Source organism: Cydia pomonella, chromosome 10, assembly GCF_033807575.1.
Source record: "Cydia pomonella isolate Wapato2018A chromosome 10, ilCydPomo1, whole genome shotgun sequence".
NCBI lineage: Eukaryota > Metazoa > Arthropoda > Insecta > Lepidoptera > Tortricidae > Cydia > Cydia pomonella.
In genome coordinates, this window is record NC_084712.1 from 9345056 (window position 1) to 9365720 (window position 20665).

The 20665-nt window shown below is 34.7% G+C and overlaps 1 protein-coding gene across 1 annotated transcript; it reads right to left on the reverse strand.

Moving 5' to 3' along the window:
- Positions 1–4237: 4237 nt before the first annotated feature.
- LOC133522032 (uncharacterized) lies at positions 4238–5850 on the reverse strand. Its single transcript, XM_061857201.1, has 2 exons — positions 4887–5850; positions 4238–4758 (listed from the first exon to the last, which is right to left on the reverse strand). The coding sequence occupies exons 1-2, from the start codon at positions 4890–4892 to the stop codon at positions 4276–4278; spliced, it is 489 nt and encodes a 162-aa protein (XP_061713185.1). The 5' UTR covers positions 4893–5850; the 3' UTR covers positions 4238–4275.
- Positions 5851–20665: the final 14815 nt, after the last annotated feature.

Genomic DNA, 20665 nt, shown 5'->3' on the forward strand with positions numbered 1-20665 from the left:
AAAATATCTTCAAATTTAGGTTTAGTTGATTTATGAGATCGTCTTCCTTGTAGTGCTTTACGTGCAATGACCGAATGTCTTGCTTTCCTTATTCTTTTATACCCTGAACCACTCATTAGAGAATCAATCTTATCATCGGCCTTTCTTTTTAAATTAGAACTGGCATCTTTAAAACGTGATTTTAATGAGTCCTCCAAAGGATGAGAGTTCATCATATCAGAGAGTAATCCAACACCGGCATTTAATGCTTCTTTACCTACAGTTCGAAATCCACTTGACAATAGAGGCAAAACGGATCTAAATAATCCCCCCAAAAAACTTCCAATTCCATGTCCACGCTGATGAGAGACACCTTTATATATTATTCCAACGCCAGACCCTGCCTGATGTGAGTAATAATGTTGATATGGACAAATGTTATTTACGTTTTTTTGATTCATTTTATACGCTTAAAGTGTAGTTTCACACAGGATGTACCAAACTGGAATGGTACTCGATTGCCAATGCTTGTTCTTATATCTATTTCTATAGTATCAAACTCTCTGCGCATAACGGATAAGTAGTGAGCTGGTGAAAATGCATGCATTTTGTAAGCTCCATAAGTGTACTTAGTTGGATCAAGTGGTATAATGCGTATTAAAGATGACATAACATCCCCTACTATCTGTGGTTGAATAATATCCGAATAAATGAAAATCTGTGATGGTAATCCTAAATATAAATTGATAGGATATTTACCAATTGGCTTTGATACTATATTTGTTCCTGGTTCAAACCCTAATTGAAGACTTAATTGCGGTGAGACAATTAAAGATAATAAATCTGTATTAGTACGAGTGGCTGTTACAAGTTTCGATATATCATCATATCTTATTTTTATTTGATTTTTCAGCAAGGGATTCTCATTAAAAGCTATTAAAAAGTTGTTAACATTATCATATGTTGTTGCTGGTATGTGAGATTTATATTCTACAATTATATCACTTCCTGCGTTAGGGCTTTGATTTGCATCATTACTATCTTGCAAGCGCGCTTTCTTTTTTATGTAAAGAATATTTTCATGTTCTTGAACGTTAAACATTGTACATGGATAATGAAACTCTACTAATCCAACAGTCCATTCACCCTCCAACTTGATAGTTTTTGGTAACTTAGTTAAAAAGTTTGCAGTCGTATTTTCTGGATAGTATGAAATTGAACTATTGCTCAACAGTGTTAAATAAAAACTGTCATCAGTCATATTCTTTCAATATCTGATGCGGGGATCCAACTATTAAATTTGTTGGGATAACCTTTCCACTTGACTAACACTTCCTTTCTGCCACCAATGCGACGGGATTGTATTATTTTATCTATTTTATGCATGGTGGTGGGATCATAAAATACTTTTTGCAGCTCCTTTGAATAGAATGTACCAGTAATTGGTTCATTCTCTAAGTCTTTTAAAGTATAAACAATCCAGGGAGATCTCCTTATAAAAGTATCAATCACAAATATTTCGTCACTCCAGTTAGTTTCATAGCCTTTTTGAAAGATATGTTTATGCTTAGTTATCCTAACATGATCCCCAACTTGAAGCAAAGGATGTTCAGTAACATGTATTTTATTTTCTTTTTTGCCATATAAATTCCGCCAAACTGTCATAATATTATCATGATTGACTTCATTTGGACACATTTTAATGCTTGAATGAAAACTATGATTGTACGAATGTAACAAATCTTGTAAGATGTCAATATATCTGTTGGTATTTTTAAAGGTAAAATAACGCCACATTTTCATCTTTAAAGTTCTTTGAAACCTCTCTACAATGCTAGCCTTAATATCAGGATTATTTGTTGTATAATAATTAATACTTTTTGTCTTAAAATATTCCTTAGTAACTTTTGAAACAAACTCAGTACCTTTGTCTGACTGAATATGTCTGGGGGTAACTTTAGCTTCTGCGAATATGTTATCGAAACAGGTTTTTACTGTTTCAGGTTTTTTATCCTTCATCGCTCTTGCAAAGGCATATTTACTAAATACATCAATAACACACAGAATATACTTGTACCCGTCATTATATTTACTATAACTACGCATATCACTTAAGTCAGCTTGCCAAAGTTCATTAAAATTAGACAGAATATATTTATTTCTTTGAAACCGTTTCTGCAGAGGCTTGTGAAGTGTGTAAGTTTCTTGAGACTGCAACCAATTTTTTACTTCATTTCGCTTCATCTTTCCACGCATGGCTTCTGCTAATTTGTTGACACTACTAAAACCGGCAGGATGAGAAACATCGTAGTATATTCTAGCTATGTCTTGTATGGGTTCCATCTTTCCCAGTTCAATTGTTTTTTGGATATATCTTTAGATCTAATTGATTTTGGCGTTGAAGCATTGAATTCTTCCTTCTTATGATTTTCTGCTGATTTATGCACGGATAGCTGATTTATATAATCTAAAGAGCTTGGATTACCAACATAGGTTAAGGGAATATTTAATTCTCTTAAAGTAGAAGCAAATCTTTCCCACCCCAATGGTTTGATGCGCTTGAGTGGTCTTACCGTATCACTTATAAGATCAAATATGTTACTGCCTGATATAACTTCATTATCTATAACCACTTCTCCCCCCTCTTTCCACCAAATTTTAGGCTTACTTTTTATAATAAAATCAATCAAGGCTTCACCTCTTTTTTTATAAGTCTTAGGAATTAATTTAAGCATGTAAGATGGTGAGTACTGCGTAGTGAATGTACTTAACCTCCGAGGAGTTTCACCTACATCTGGTAGAGGGGGATTTAAAACTATCGTAGGATCTTCATGTTTTTCTTCTTTATATGGTACAACGGGCTCATTCAACTTTAATGACTCATCTTCGGTATCAGCTAATATAGATAATTTGAGTGGTCTCCTATTTTCCTCGATAGCATGTAGATATCTTTGTAAAGCTTGAGAATATAGTGCCCATTTTTCGCGATCATTCAAATTACTATTTATAATGTTTTGCATTTCACCATCTAATCTTGATGCAGCATTTTCCGAGATATAGCCATTGTTTGATTTAAGTCGATCAATTAACTCTGGTTCAACTAGTATCATTTTTTTTGTGTGCTGCATATTTATTTAATTAGCGAGCTTAACAGACCATTAATAACCGCTCCTAAAATTATGGGAAGGAATGCCCCACCTTTTTGTACAATTATATTTTTACGTATTTTATTTTTACCCTTTGATATTAGTTTTCGTAAAAGGTTTTTGTATTTACTCAAGTGGGTCCTCTCGTTTTCAGGAAGGGATATTTTACCTTTTAAAATGTTATAAATACAATCACAAATAACATTTATTTCTTCATCACTACAGGCTTTTAATATAACTTTTCGATATTTTGGCTTTAAAGTGTGTAGTGCTTTGAGTAAATTTTGATGTGTTATAACTCTCCTGTGCATAGTTATAGAATGACTAAAACCATTGATGTAAGTCCTATTTAAAGCCCTTTTTTGGAACATAGACTGTACAGTATGATGTAATAGGTAATATATTTGTTTTAAATCGATATTTATCATCTGTTGTTTGCTTAAGGTCAATCATTAAGTAACCATGAGCATCTTTAGTTGCATCTTTATAAGCTTCTTCAACAAAAAGCGAGTTTTCTGGATAAACTTGTCTCGCTAAATATCTTATTTGAGTTTTGTCTCTCGGATTCTTAAAGTAAATAATGTAGTTAGCATTCAATGATATATCACGTTGCCCTTTTCCCTGATGAAATAGGTTCTGTGTTATGTAAAAAACACTTATATTTCGATGATGACTCCCTTTAGTAAAAATATCAACTATCCGTCCATCGGATTCTCTCATTAAATCATCTATAATAAGCAGTTGTGGTTGTTTACCATCAAACATACCCAAGTCTGGAATACCTTGATTATAATTCACATTCTTTAAATTGTACAATGGCTGCATTTCATCATAACACCACACAATTTTTTGGAATGATTGATTACAAACTGCTTTGATACTATTTAAAAAACTTGTTACAAAATGTGATTTCCCACAACTACTGGGGCCAGCAACAATGGCTGTAAATGGATGCAAAAAATGAATCATTATTTTTTTATTTTCCCGAGGAGGGTAAAAAACACGTCTTATAATGAAGAAGGTAAGGGAAGAAATAAATATGTATCATTTTTTTTTATAAAAAATAAATAAACTGGTATATTCTATAGTATTTGTTTATTATATTATAAATCGATATTCTAATTACAAAAATACAATTAGACAACAGTGATTAGACTTTTGAATTAAAATGGTACTTTTTACACTCGTCGGATTCGGAAATCTCCTTCGTGATTCCGTAAATGAGATCTTTAGCTTGCTGTAAGTGCTTATTTGTTTCATTTTCCATCACGAAATATTTTGCACGCACATCCGCAAACATCCAGTGTTTAGTTGTATCAGAAACTTTGGATAGTTTTTTCATATCAAATATTTCTATTTTGATTAGATGTGTCGAATTCGTACCATCGTCTTTGTTTGTAGATATATATGATATACCACCCCCTTTACAGCCTTTTCCTACAGTGGAAGACACGTTTTTCTTCCTCTTTATCTTTGGCTGGTCAAAGAATGCATCGATATTTGAGTGTGTGTTTAATTTTCGCTTCACCGGCTCGTCTGGTACACAAGTTAGGCTGTCCTCTGCATCTGACACTGGATAATAGTACTGCTTAAATGTATAGTCTTGGCCGTCGAAGACATTTGATGGGGAGTTCTGTATTTAAAAACAAAACATGTGTTACACAATTGTAAATTTACATAATTTCGTGATTACCACAGTTCTTAAAATCTTAACATTAGAAAAACATGTACAATATTTGTAGTTAATAATTGAAGACTTACCGACATATTGATGCCTTCTGGTGTAGGAGTACAGCGTGGGTCAATCGATAGTAGTATAAAAAAGAAATCGTCGTAGGTCTTTATATATACAACTCTTGATCATTAAACATCTTGTTTCAATACAAAGTCTTGTTTGATAATTGATAACTTGTTTTGCTTCTAAATACGTGTTATTGGAATTTGGCTAACAATTATGATAAGCTCAATTACTAAGTAGATTATACATACATTAAAGTCACATTAAAATTCCATTGTGTGAAATAGAGATTTCAACATTCAACTTTGTAATGAACGAGAATATTTATAAAACTAGATATTTGAAGTATTCTAAAAATAATAAAATTAGGTTAGGTTTGATTTGAACTTCGATGGCATTAGAGACAGGTTGGTTAGGTTTAAACCGTGACCCCTGAGCAGACAGAAACGTCTGTTGGTAGGTTAGGTTAGGTTTAAACCGTGATGCGCTGTTGATAGGTTAGGTTAGGTTAGAACCGTGACCCCTGAGAAACGTCTGTTGGTTGGTCTAAGAATATATGAAAGGCTCATAACAGTTTACTCGTAAATGAGCAATGTCGCCTAATTAATGGATGCAGTTAGGGAATCATTAATTACCTACCCAATAGCAGAGTCCCATCGAGAATTATGTAATTACGATGTAATAAGGAATGAGCATCATAAATGACAGCAACGACCAATAGGAGAGCGCCATCCAGAACCAAGACCCCGCCCACTTGATAACTTCAACTAGGAGGTGTGGCCTAATTAATGGAATGTCATTAGCTAATTAGAACCACTAATTACCGCAACGACCAATAGGAGAGCGACATCTTGAACCAACACCCCGCCCACTTGTTGACACCAAGTAACACCTGAGGTTCTCAGTGTGGCTGCTAAAAAAAAGGTCATCAACCAAAACCAGGACTGTTTGACCCTCCAAAGCTGAGCCAGAACGCACACATCCCTACTACTATTAAGGGCTCTTAACTCGCGTGAAAGGTATCGTTTTATCCCTTGGTTAACAATTTACTATACTTTAAGCTCTAGTTTAGCTTATTGTGACGGAAGAGTAACTACGGAACCCTACACTGAGCGTGGCCCGACATGCTCTTGGCCGATTTTTTTTAGACATAAGTTTAGAATAATAAAGCAAGTTGTATCACGTTAAGCTTATAAGAATATCAATTTTGTCATAACGTTTTCTCCCTTAAGTGGCTTAAGTGTCTCAACGAGCTACTTGAATACCTAATACCTATAGCTTAATTGATATTAGATAGCTTACATAGAACGAGGCAAAAATACTAATTTTCAGTTCAGTATTAAAAACTTCATTACGTGGAACAACGACTTACCTAAATAAAAGCTGTGAAGCTATGTTGTCGCCTGTTATTTAAAAAGTTCTTTCACAAAACAACTTAATAATAATATTGATGCGTGTGGTGGTTCTTTGTGTAAACTCTTCTATTTTTATTACAAGTAAATAGTAAACCCCGTCACATTTTTAGGATCTGCAAACCATACTTCGTTTATTGCCTTCATAAAAGACAATTTTATTTTCTATATTAACTTTGATATCTGGAGGTCCAAATCTTAGTTTTTGTTATGGACGATGGTAGGTACGCCCATACACCATAAGCCAAGCTAGTATACTAGAAACATAAAGCTACGATGCATGTCAGATAGCAAGCAATGCAAGTGCAAACGGACTGTCCAATACACTGGAACTAGGTCGGACGCAGTCGGGTGCATATCAATTTGGGGACAAAGGACACGCCGCTGCCGCCAGCGCGGAATAATACGAGTAGGGCCATTGTGAAAGTTTCTTGGTGAGCCGTGCGCAGAATTCGGTTCTAATAAGTCTGATTGGTAAGATCTTGGGTACATTGTATACCTGCAATTCGATGAATTCGTACGGCCGAAACAACGTCGTAATTCTGAAGTACTAAATTTGGCGTCAGTGTTATACCTTTTCGGGAACAGGAGGGATGTTCCTCCTTTAATTAGTCATAATAACTATACCTATTCATAATTGGTATTATGACTTGACCGCCGCTGATTGTGTTACCTCTAGCTATTATGATTCGTTTCGTTTCTTTTATTGAGGTGTGCCATAATAGTACATTATGATACAAGTGTGCTAAGTTGGTCATTACACACGAGGCGATATTGTGCGCGCGAGCTGTAAGCGAGCGCGCAATAAGAAAGCCGATGTGGCGTTTCATACGACGTTTTTCAACACACTTGCGAGGAAAAAACAAAACTTTTTTTGTCAAAACAGTTAAAGTACAATTTTCAAAATGGTGGCTTACAGTTTTAACATCGAATAATTGCACCAAAGCTGGGCTTGTAGGCACTTATGCGCCAGTTCATTGAAGTAAGCTATCCACACGTTTTCCAAGAAAGACTGGGCGTTTTTGCTGATTTTCCATTGAATAAAAGTTTCATACGCCGCCAATTATTTTTCACTTGACTTTGATGGAAATAGGTTATCTTTCTCGGCTCTTGCCTCTATTAGTATTACTGGCAGCGCAGCGTCAATTTTATGTGTTCTTCATTTTCAATCGGTGGAATAAAAACGTCGTTTTGAGCAAGTGTGTTGAAAAGAATATTGTATCGTGTTTAAACTCTTACCATAGAGAAATAAGAAGTTAATATTATAACCAGAGTAACCGGAACTCTATTTTCAACTCCTACACTTACTCTGGTTATAATATTAGCTGAAAATCGTTGAGCATTAGACTTTTTGTTTGCCGCGTAGTTATCTATTGTCGAGTAGCAGTACTGAGAGTCCCGCTACTTGATGCTAAATGTCGACTGCGAATATAATAATCATTTTGGTACCAAAACTGATGTATGGAGTGCGCACTCTATACTTCTTATTTCTCTATGCTCGTACACAACACTTGAACAACACTAAATTTAATCCGAATGCTGTACCACACCTTCGATTGTAAATCTTGCTTAGCGACTTTAGCCTTCACGAGAACTATTTTTTTTTGTAATGTATCAGTATCTAGTCTTTATTCCCTTAGAAGAGAAATATAATATTTATTTAATATATTCCCGTTACAGTTCAGATTATTTTATACGATTGTTAGGTTTGTAAATATATATTTTTGTAAAATCAAACCCGCAGAAATAAATCGCACTCAATTCTTTTGACAATTCCTTGCGGATTATAGGGTCAGGAGCCTAACAATGCCCTCAAATCTGGAAAAGATTGTGCAAATTTGGTCCTTTCATTTCTGAGAATAGGGTTAGGGACAAGGTAAGCTTTTATCGCAACTTACGACGACATATTGGTTACCGGAGCATATAGGAGTACGTTCTTAGGGAGATTTTACACATTTAATTTTCGTAGAAAGTAAATTAAGTTCAGTAAATTGCATTCCAGATGAAATAAAAATTGGTTTATTCTCGCATGAGGAAATTGAATATTACATTGCAAATACTTACTGCCCGATTCGAAGAATGATTAAGATACGTTTAAGATCTTTAAAAGATCGATAACTAAACGACATGTCAAAATTGACGTTTATTTAAATTCCGCTGTGATCCCAGTAAGATCTATTTACGATATTTCTAACGTCAAAGTGACATTGGTTGCCCGAATCGAGCTGCTTCTGTCAATTATACGACATACCTGTTTGGTTGAAAAATTAAATATTGAACCCTTTTCCAGGTATAGTACGATTTATCGACTACATATGCGCCAATAAATTTTCAACTTTAGCATTCCGATTTAAGGTTTAAATTAGATTGATCTTTCTGGAAATGTGACTTGTCTTCAAATGAATCATCAAAGCTGGATTAAAGTGGTTCTCCTTATGAAAGTTTCATACAATTTTATTTATCGTTATTCTCTTAATACGTTAATTTTCTGTGCTTTAAACCTTGATATTTAAGTAGAAAATATTCGTTTGTATGTCTATGCGACATACAAACTACGGAAGGTAGGGGGGCGTCCACAAATTACGTAACGCAAATTGGAGGGAGGGGGGTGGTCAGGCCAAGCGTTACGGTCCTGTTACGTTGGGGAGGGGGGGGGTCAAGGTTTGCGTTACGTCACGCATGATTTTATAATAATACATAAAAAAAAAATTGTTTTGTTCTTTTTATTGTTATAAATTATTAGCCACAGAAGATGGGATCGCCGCCGTAGCCGATGCCGATTGTGAGAGCGATTCTGATTTACCTTTAATAGAATGTATTAAGAAATGGAACCAAAACCCGTTCATAGATGATTAAATTTCTTGAAACCACAGTTTAATGATTTATTAAAACAGACAGATTTTTGATTAAAAAGTATCTATACTACCACCTGTCTTTCTTTTCTGAATATTAACCTAAAATTTTTTACAAAGCACTTGTTACGTAACGGAATTGAAGGGGGGGGGGGGGGTCCCAGATAAGCGTGACGGTCCTGTTACATGAGGGGTGGGGGGGGGTCAAAAAATTAGGAATTTTGCGTTATGTAATTTGTGGACGCCCCCTAGAGGCAAGGAACAGAAACTCCTTAGGCAGAATTGTTGCAAAAGTATCCAGCTGTCAGCTATAAATAATAGTTCCAAATCTCTCCAGAGTAGTGCTAGAGTAGCTAAGAACCTAGGCGTTATTGATGGAGTGAAGTCAGAGTGAAGTGCGCTGTCTATGATTAGATTTTTTCCTCAAGTATTCTAGGTATTGTAGCGCCACCTATTTATGGTTTTTTGTCAGACACTTTTTGGTATATGGAGATTTTGTTCCTTGCCTCTACCTTCCGTAATACAAACGATATCTAAATGAGAACGTATCTAAACCAGAACTTATCGTTATCGTATCTCATTCTTCGGATCGGGCCGTTAATCAAGACTGCAAATTAGTATAGAAACTATCGTACGTACAATAACAGGAATGATTCAATTCACGGCTAGTTTCATCAACAAAAACAATATTGCGTAAGCACACTCCCCGTAAAGATAGTAAAGAATATAATAAATAATAATAAGATATAATAAATAATAGAAGAGAAAATAATCTTTACAGTATATATGGGGCTACTTTATAGCACTAGTGCGAGAAATAGCATATTATGTTACTGTGTCGAACATTTAAAGGGCCATATGTACTGTAAAACGTTGTACGATACATGTGCGAATAGGTAATTCGCAACTCGTGTCGATTTAAAACACTCCCTTCGGTCGTGTTTTAATTTATCGGCACTCGTTTCGAATTTCCTATTTTTCGCACTTGTATCGTAATGTACTATTGTGAATCTTATTTCTAACTTTTCCTATCCTAAGAGTGAACTTGTTTCGCTGTCTTCTTAAACTATACGTCTCTACTCTTAGTTTGTTTGAAGTTCTGAAGAGAAGTTCTTGAAGTTCTCTGGAGGTGGAAAGATAATAAAATCTCAAAAAATCTATCATTCAAGAATAATAAGTCACGACGGTATACTTTTTCGTAATGACCATTTAATATATTTTTTGTGTACTTGAATGGTAATCGCAATATACAGCATGAAAGTTCTAACGTTAAATTGTTGTAGGAGTCTTTTGAAATTGAAATTGAAAATCTTTTTTCAGGTCTGTAGGCCCATATTTTGTTAGGTTACACAGCACTTAAAAATTATATTCGTCGAGTACATCATTTATAAAATAAATAATTTAATTTACATTAAAATTATAAATAAATTAACTTCAATTTTATTTCAATAACATTTATTTAAGTAAATTATTATTCTTTAAGGCGCTCTTATACAAGAATTGTAGGTTTTTAAGGGGGTGAAGCAGACGAAGTGGTAGAACAGGCATGCGGGCGCCCCGCGCACCGCGCCCGCTGCACGCCTACGTTCTTATTCTGACGCCATCCGTATTCTGATTTATTAGTTCCAGGATCCTTTTCGGAAAATATTGAATTTGATTTATACTTAATGAAATTAAAAATCAGTACCCCTAGTGTAAATATTTTCGACAGCGAAACGTGACGTACGCGTTTGCGTTAAGTGTCATTTTGTATGAGATTTTTGACTTTCCAAAACGTCCCGCTAGGCGCGCTGTTCAAAAACCCATACAAAATGAGACTAAACGCAAACGCGTACGTCACGTTTCAAAATCGAATTTATTTACACTAGGGGTACAGATAATTATATACAATATACTAAAGTATACCGCGGTAAACTGAGAACCTAGTCAAATGATACCAAATAATTTTGAGACGAAAAAATATACTTAATAATTCAGACAAAAAGTTACAACTGTCTGGTTTAAATCATATAATGGATCTGCAAAATATTCCTATGGGGAAGGCTGCTGAAAGCTAATCGTAGATGGCGCCACTAGAGTTTGAGACAACTCGACCAACTCGTTGTATGAAATTTATAACTTTAAAAAAATATTTGTATTTATTAAACCAATGTTTAATAAAACTTCATAATTAAACTCTCTGTATAAGTATTTGTATCTGAGGCCGAGAAACTGTTGGAAAAAGTTTTAAAGCCATTCAAATAAAAAGTTTTGTTTTGACAGGAGCATGTAGGATATTTTCATGTACGTAATAATCGTCTGTTTAACGCAATGAAATGGATCCTCATGAAAAACATGGACGTAACACAAACACTTTTACGGGAACGTAAGGCATCCGTAAAAGGGAAAAATAAGACCTCATAGAAAGGTTAAGTATATTTGGCTATGTACTGTTTTCACTCGAAAATATTATGCTTAAAATATCAAGGAAAATGTACAATATGAACAAGTTAATACTTTACGACCAAAATAATAATTTTCAATTGAATCCAGCATTAAATGTCGACTATGATTTATGAGGTACCAACAGAATTCGCCTATGATATAAATTCTTACAGATTATCTTATATCAATGCAGATTCAAAGCTCCCACCTCTGATCATGTTTAATATTAAAAACTATTTGACTGGTACATAAATATCTCATTAAATTAATACAAAACTTATTTGATTGTGGTAACTCACATTTCTATTAACTATTATCATAATTTATTTATTCAAAAAAAAAGGTGGGGCCAAACTAATGTCATGTCAAAAACACCATTGTCACCAAGGTATCAGGAGCGTAGTTTTGTAATAGGCGCCCAACTTTTTTTTGTCAAAGTGACTTACACCATAATTCAGTAAATTTGGTCGCTTTCTGCATTGATAAAAGAATGGAGTTGGTTGTTTTCTGCATACACGGGTGTCGCACATCAATATCTGCTTGCAGCACAGCCGCATGACAATACTGCTAATGGAATTGGGATTTCAAAAATGAATATACCATGATGCATAATGCTTTCCTGTATTTATTAATAAAAATAACTCTACAATTAAGTCCTCTATAGGGAGCGTGCATGAACTGTAGGAGGCAGCACAGGAGCCGTCAGATTTTTGGCGCGAGGCGTAAATGTGATGTTTATTGTTCCGATGTAGCCCACAAGATGGCAGAATCTACTATGCACAAGATAACACGTGACGTGTAAATGTACATGTTTATTGCTCCGATTCAGGCCACAAGATGGCAGACCCTCCAACGCGCACGGTCCTATATCTACAACGGTGTTCTTAAAGCATTCAGTTGAATTTCGAATTAAAATTGTCTGTGTGTCTTGACATACATTACCTAACCTCTTCCTCTATTACTAGAAACTAATCTCTATATGGTTTCAGTTTTTTTCCATTCTCAACCCAATTACCGGACTTTTAAGTTCAAACTAAAATGCCAGCGATGCAACTTATAAAGCGATATGAAATAAATGCATGTCATCCTAACAACTGCGCCAATTACAGTCTTAATGTTAGATTTTACGGTTCATTTTAGGTTTGAAGTGTGATACCGTTTAGGCTGTTCTGTAGTTGGACGCAGTGCAGACGACACGGCTTAATGGCCTCTGAAATATGCACAAGCCATCGTGCAAGCTCCATAGTACACTGACGAGTGTGTTACGGTGAATTTACCTAATTTAAGTGGCCATAAGTCTAAACCATTGTTGCACTAATAAGAAGTGTAATAATGAGTGGGCTCGGTGGAAGAGCTGTTTTGACCAAAGAGTCTTTTTAGGATTCCGTAGTCAACTGGGAAGTCCGTCTGTCTGTCCGTCCGTTGTTGCTCCGTGATCGGTAGTGCTAGAATGCTGCAATTTGACCAGGATACATAAATCATGCATGGTGATAAAACGGTATCATAAAAACTACAAAAAAATTATGGTTGCGATGCATTACATAACCCCGCAGTGTCAGGGAGCCGGCCTCGGGCCTCGGAACACATTTACTCGTATTTATTTATTTTTGTACATAGTTATGCATATTGTCTATTTCAGCACTGCAATCTGCAATCAGTACTGCAATCACAGTACATATTTAAATTTAGGCTCATTATATCCATTTATTTCGCTTATTAAATTGCATATTTAGCATAAAACAAATATGTACTCAAATTAGTGCCCGTCTCGCCACGCACTGTATCTACTCAAATTTTGTAATAAAAGCATGAACGTTGAAGAGTCACTCAAGAGCTATCCCTGTTGTCGCCGGGAGGCAATATCAGACATTTCTGGAAACACTTTGATACTTTAATACAAATCTCGTGAGTTAATAAGAAAAGTATCTTGTAAAACGATTTCTTAAATTGTACAATCCACTTAACGAATCCAGACATTATTTATTCTGTGACAAACGTAATTAGATTGAGTATTGTTTCGTATCTAGTTCAATAGCTAAATTATGTAAATACATCGAAATATATCGCCTGTAATAAAAGACAGGATGAACAGCTCTTCCACATCTTACGATTTAGAGCCGATATTTCATTTATAAATCTTTCTCAAGTGCAATTCTACAATCCTGCACAAACACTCTTTATTGCACCTCAATAAAATAAAACAGAACACAATAGATACTTTATCTATTTTCCTAGATGGAAATGGAAATACCCGTTGGTTGCTAAAGGTTAATATCTTCTAGATCACATTTTCAAATGATACTTATAGCTTTGCGATCCTAGCAAAATAACGGTACTTTTTCTATGAAATTCCACGTCGGGAGAAAACGTTTTCCAGTAACTAAACTTAACAAATGACTTTGATTTTGATGCCGATCGCTTTAGCATAATATATTCTAGGTTTATAGGTTTCGCTTTTACATTTTTTTTTTTGTATTGCAAATATTGAAAAAAAAAACAAAAACTTATAAACCTATGTCTATAACATACCAAAAAATCATGGAAAGTGGAAAATATTTAGAAGTGGAAAAACTTTTTCTCTTTTTGAATGGACGATGACGTCGTATACTTCCCTCTTAAATGTTGTAAACATTATTTAAAATTATCTCGGAAGGGCATTATCTTATTAATTCAAATATCTATAAGAAAAAAAATCGATGAGTTGCTGGCCACGTTACCGTTACAGTTACCGTTACCCATAATAAACCGTTTACGCTAATTTTAAATAGCAAATATGTATTTGTAATATGTCCTAGAAATTCATTATTATAAACTGGAAATAAAACCACGACCTGCGGTTTCGGAAGTCGCAATAAGTTTTTGGCAAGGAATTCATTTTTGGTACAAGCTTTTATCGATGACTGTATTTTTTTACCACACCCATCGAGGCAATTCAAAAAACTCCAAACGCAATTGGGCTCCGTTGTTTTATCACAGAGTACCCATGGCCACCTCCTGCCTTCATCATCAGAGCTCGATGGTACCATAATATTGCATTGTGACTTACATATGTAGGTATGCAAAATTTCAACACAATAGGAAAACGGAAAGTGGATCAAATTTAGCGTCCAAGATTTGACCCACATAAACATACATCTTAGATACATATGTACATACTAACAGGGCAAGTTAAATAAAAGCTTGAAAAAAGGTGCGAAATTGTAAATTTGTATGACAGATCGATCCATGATGCCTTTTTTTTTCAAATTTGCCTCCTTTTTTAGGGTTCCGTAGTCAACTAGGAACCCTTATAGTTTCGCCATGTCCGTCTGTCTGTCTGTCTGTCTGTCCGAGGCTTTGCTCCGTGGTCGTTAGTGATAGAAAGCTGAAATTTGGCATGGATATATAAATCAATAAAACCGACAAAGTCGTACAATAAAATCTTAAAATTTAATTTTTTTTAGGTTACCTCCCCTACACGTAAATTGGGGGTGAATTATTTTTTTGCTTCAACCCTACAGTGTGGGGTATCGTTGGAAAGGTCTTTCAAAACTAATACGGGTCTTCAACAAACATTTTTTGATCAAGTGAATATATTCGGAGATAATCGCTCCGTAAGAAAAAAAAATGTGTCCCCCCCCCTCTAACTTTTGAACCATAGGTCCAAAAAATATGAAAAAAATCGTGGAAGTAGAGCTTAAGAAATACATAAAATAAAAACTATAGCGGACATGATCAGTTTAGCTGTTATTGAGTTATCGCAAAAAGTTTCCCCTTCATAGTAAAACGACTTACTTTAATTAGGTACTGATTATACAAATTTGCCTATTTGTTTAACTCGGGTGAAAGGTACCGTTTCATCCCTTGGTTAACAATTTACTATACTTTAAGCTCCATTTTAGCTTATTGTGACGGAAGAGTAACTACGGAACCCTACACTGAGCGTGGCCCGACATGCTCTTGGCTGATTTTATTATTACCTATGTTTAATCCATTATCACGCTTCAACGCCTTCAAGTATAGTTCAATAACCTTTCAACATTGATATTCCCTCCAGCTTGGAATAATAAAATCCTCGTCGGTGTCTTCAGTCTTAGCTATTAAATGACGACGATTTTTTAGAGTATTAAAGTGCTTTTAATCTAGTAGAATTAGATACTCCGTATCAGGGCTATAACCGCGAAAATCGAAGTTCTTCAATTGCAGGCATTCGGGTCTTTTTAAATTGCGGGTATTTTTCTCTGTCACCAATTACGTCTTAGTGCGAGTAAAAGAGAAAGATCTCTGCAATTTGCGAATTTTTCCAAATACACCTTACAAATGATCTTGAAGTTTTTATGCCTTGTTTTCTCATGCCTAAAATACACTTCCTGTTTTATTACCGGATTGCGTTGTAAGTGCATCAACCATTCAACATATTATAAGAGAATAATTTTTTATTCATTTCTCATGTTCTGAAAATGGGTGGTTGTTGTTCTAAAAAGAGCATTTCCCAGTACTTTTTTTTATATTACGATAAGCAATTAAAATTTGAATCGAATTAAAATGAAAATCGGAATTCCATTCCGATATTTAACTCCCCATTCCATAAATCACGATACTTTTAGCTAAATTGTTAATTGAAAGTACACTCAATAAATACTATAAAATACTTAGTATTTTTTTAAATACAAATGTATTTTACTTTCCTTACCCATATTCGAAATGAAAAGAAGAGTGTGTGACTCGGGTGAAATGCACCATTTCACTCTCGGACTATTGGCGCTCTCACTGCGTTAGCGCCTACTATAAAAAAAAATAAAAAAAATAAAAATTATTTATTTTCAGATTCCTCCGATCCATAGATTGTTAGTTACAAGACACTTATAAAACTACATTAGTAAACTATCTTATATTACAGGTTTCATACAAATATCTATTTCTTAGGTCGTATGATATGGAGTTCGGTATAACGGCGGAGAATTCCTGACATATAAATATAGTAATGTAGCGACTTAATGTAGTGGCCATAGAGATATTCACCTCATGTTTAACACGTGTGTTCGTACGAAAAGAAATATGCATTCAGAGCCTTCATCTCGCCAGCAATCTGCGGGAGCGGTCTCCAGTGACCACGCTGTTACACCTTTATGGAATATTGCACGTATCATTGTACGTTATCTATATTGTGCATTGGAATGCTTAGATAACCGGGATGCGTAGCCAACATGACAATCGTTAATGCTACGGATAGCGTAGCGTAGTTAGGTATCTCTCTCTATCACTCTTCCACATTAGTGCGATAGTGACAGTTCAAAAAGAACATTCGATGGAATCGGTATAGGTACCAGAGCCCCTAGTGTAAATTTATTCGATTTCGAAACGTGACGTACGCATTTGCGTTAAGTCTAATTTTGTATGGGATTTTGAGTTTCCGAAACGTTCTGCTTGGCGCGCTACGTCACGTTTCGAAATCGAATAAATTTACACTAGGGGCTCTGATGTCTCAATTAATTACTTTTGTGAGCAACGTTTTCTCATTACACTTGTTCGTAAATCTGATTGCTATACCACCCGACGATTTGTCCCTTTGTAAGAATAGATGATATACAGGATGATTCAATGAGACGTGAGCAGGACTAAGCCTACACACTTAATAAATGTAATTGGATCGTTCACCATCATGTTTAAGTAAAACAATCACACTTTTTCCTGTTTCTTAACTTTTTAGTATGCACAAATTTAATTATCTACAATCATGCCTATCATCCCTACAATACTTAATTAATAAAGATAAAAACCGCGGATCCCTTTGTTTGACATAATTATTGAAAGTCAATGTAATGAAGAATGATTGTCAGATTAATCAGATTATCATTAGTCATCATTCTGAAACCGTTAGTTTTTCAGGATTTTCGTAAGGTTATCCTATAGATAGGTTAAGTTACGAGTAGGTTAGGTTTGTTTTATGGCAATCCTGAAAAAAACCAAATTATGACTAACGAAAATGCGGACAAACAATACATTATGACTTAAAACTTTATGGGAAACAATAGAGACTCTAAAAACCTCTTTAACCGTTATGATAGCACTTTGATTATGAAGAAAATAAGATATCACACTTGAGCGAGATATGATTTTTGAAAAGTAACCAGATTGATGACATTCACAATTTGACAGGACGTGAGCGAATAATGTCAAAACTACGGAAGGTGGAGATAAGGAACGAAATCTCCATGTACCAAAAAGTGTCATCAAAAAACTTTAAATAGGTGGCGCTACAATACCTAGAGTACTTGAACAGAAAAATCAAATCATAGACAGCGCAATTCACTCCGTCAATAACGCCTAGGTTCTTAGCTACTCTAGCGCTACTCTGGAGAGATTTGGAACTATTATTTATAGCTGACAGCTGGACACTTTTGCTACAGTTCTACCATAAGAGATGCTACTCCTCTTAATTCCACACTCCATAGTCAAAACTGGTGGCTTTCATTTTTATAAAACCTGAAATGTTATATATTTATGTTTTGGAAGTTTTTTGCTTCCTGAACATTGTAATATATTAATATAAATTTAATATCGCTTATTACGAAAAATACAACAGAATTAAAAAAATGTGATTTTACCAATTCTACGGCACAATAAGTGAAATGCCATTACCATTAATTACGAAAAAAATTAGCTGTCATACTATTGGATTTGACATTTTCGATTAAAATTATTGACAAAGAAATTTATTTACATAATTAAGTTACCATCTACTAATCGTTTTCAAAATGGACTAAGCCGTATATATTGATGAGGTATCCAAAGTATACCAAATACTGTTTCATCCCTTACCTACTGCAAAAATGATTCGTCGAAGACATCAGACAAACATGTAATTACATTACATTCGTTAGTGTTTATCCGTCTGTCCGTTGTATCCGTATGAATTATGAAAGCCTGGTGTCTAGGGATTGCAAACCGGATTGATTTTCAATCCGGCCGGATCCGGATTGGTATAGGAATATTTAAGTTAATTAAATGACATATTTTTCTAGTTGTTTGCGTAATACGTATTCCTAAATCTATAATTTGAACTTAATAAATGATTTCTTAACAATACAATAGAACTTAGTAGTAATAAGTGTTACAATGTCAATATCACTTTAAAAACAAATTTTGAAATCGGTTTTTTATTATATTTAACCATTCGCAAGAGCTCAATTTTTCGTTTACAATTATAAATTTGATTAGTTTCCAAAGCCTGATGATGGGATGTGGGGTGGGAAATAAAACTTCTTGAAAGGACAAGTTTTCGTAACTGTTCTCTGATTGAATTCTTTGTAACGTTGACATCCATTCTAGTAACAAAAGAAGATATTTTACTTTTAATGCGCTCCAATATTACCTTGTTCTAATTTTTTTGACCGAGAAAGTAGTAAACTGTATGATAACAAAAAAATTACAGAAAAGTATATTGGTCAAATTATAGGGAACAAAACACGACACGACGATCTCATGCCCAAAATAATAGAGTGTAGGATTGAAAACCATCGCGGAATGGGACTTCCTAAGAAAAGTTACATGGATCAAATAACGAATTGGCTAGACGTAGAGTATCACGTACCAGGAGATAAAGTAAATTGCATAAGATTGAATGAAATTGTAAAGGCAAAAAAATCTCTCTTAAATTTGAATAGAAAATAATTTATAATTTATCATATACATATAATCGGAGTAAACTAAACATTATCAATATTATCAAATATTTATTCACACATATTGATGAGCCCAACTCTAGTCGCTTGAGAATCGCCGACTTAATCCTGTTCATTTGTTTTGTTTTAATCTCCTATCACAACATTCTGACATAACATAAACCTTCTGTTTAGCATAAATTAAAAATGCCTTCCATGGCATCTCCATCCTTTAATTTTTCCTTCTATTACAGTATTTATGTAATCGTCATATCGTGCCACCAATATGAAAGAAGAAGAAATCTTCTCCTGTTCCCAGTCATCGTCATAATAAATATATTTTTATCTCACTAAATTTAAACTTTTTCATTCGTTTTCTGTTCTGTTCAACTTCATACCTCTCATCCATCGCCTTTTCCTCTTCTAAAATGCACAGCGCGTGCTGTATTTACGCATTTTTTCATTATACCGGATCCGGTAGGTCCCGAAAAGTGCCGGATCCGGCCGGATTACCGGATCCGGACCGGAATCCCTTCCTTCTTGCAATCCCTACTGGTGTCGTATTCATATATCAGTATCCGTTATCTTATACCTTTAAACGAGCAATTCTTGTATATATATATATATATATATATATATATATATATATATATATATATATATTTCCGGGATCTCGGAAACGGCTCTAACGATCTTGCTGAAATTTGGTATATGGGGGTTTTTGGGGGTAAACAATCGATCTAGATTAGTCTTATGTTTGGGAAAACGCGTGTTTTCGAGTTTTCATGCGTTTTCTTTCGACGCAGAATATGGTCGCTAATTTCGTGTTGCCGGCCACTGTCCGTCTGGTCCAGCGGGTTAAGACGCGGACTGCTAAACGCGTGTTACGGGTTCGAATCTCGCCCGGTGACTAACTTTTTTTTTTATATGTTCAAGTTTATATATAATTTTTATTGTTTTAGACAAGTTTAATTTACTAAAAAATGTAGTTAAGATTATCACCTATACACAACCATATTACAATAAATAGTTATAACCGAGCTAAGCTCGGTCGCCCAGGTACTAATATCCAAATCGTCGTAGAAATCCGATATTTTATCAAAATTATAAAAAAAACAATGAACCAGTTTAAAACATTGACAGACAACGTCAGATTAATTACAGACAACGTCAGATTAATTAAGTCATGTTTTTTCGTTCAAGATAAGACCTAGCTGAGAGCGTAGAACTAGAGTTACACCATTTTAGAATAAGTACATAGGAAAAAAATGTTGTTAATTACTTGATGTGTAAAATTAACCTTTTAAACGCCAAGAACACCTAAAGCCGTCGTTACTAGACGTGACCACAGCGCAAGGGACACCTATAGGGGTTATGGCATACGCTGTGAAAGTAACCTTCACATTTTCAAGTAAGGTGTACATTAGCTCGCTTACACCCGTGGCCTTGGCATGGTAGTAAAGTTTATGTC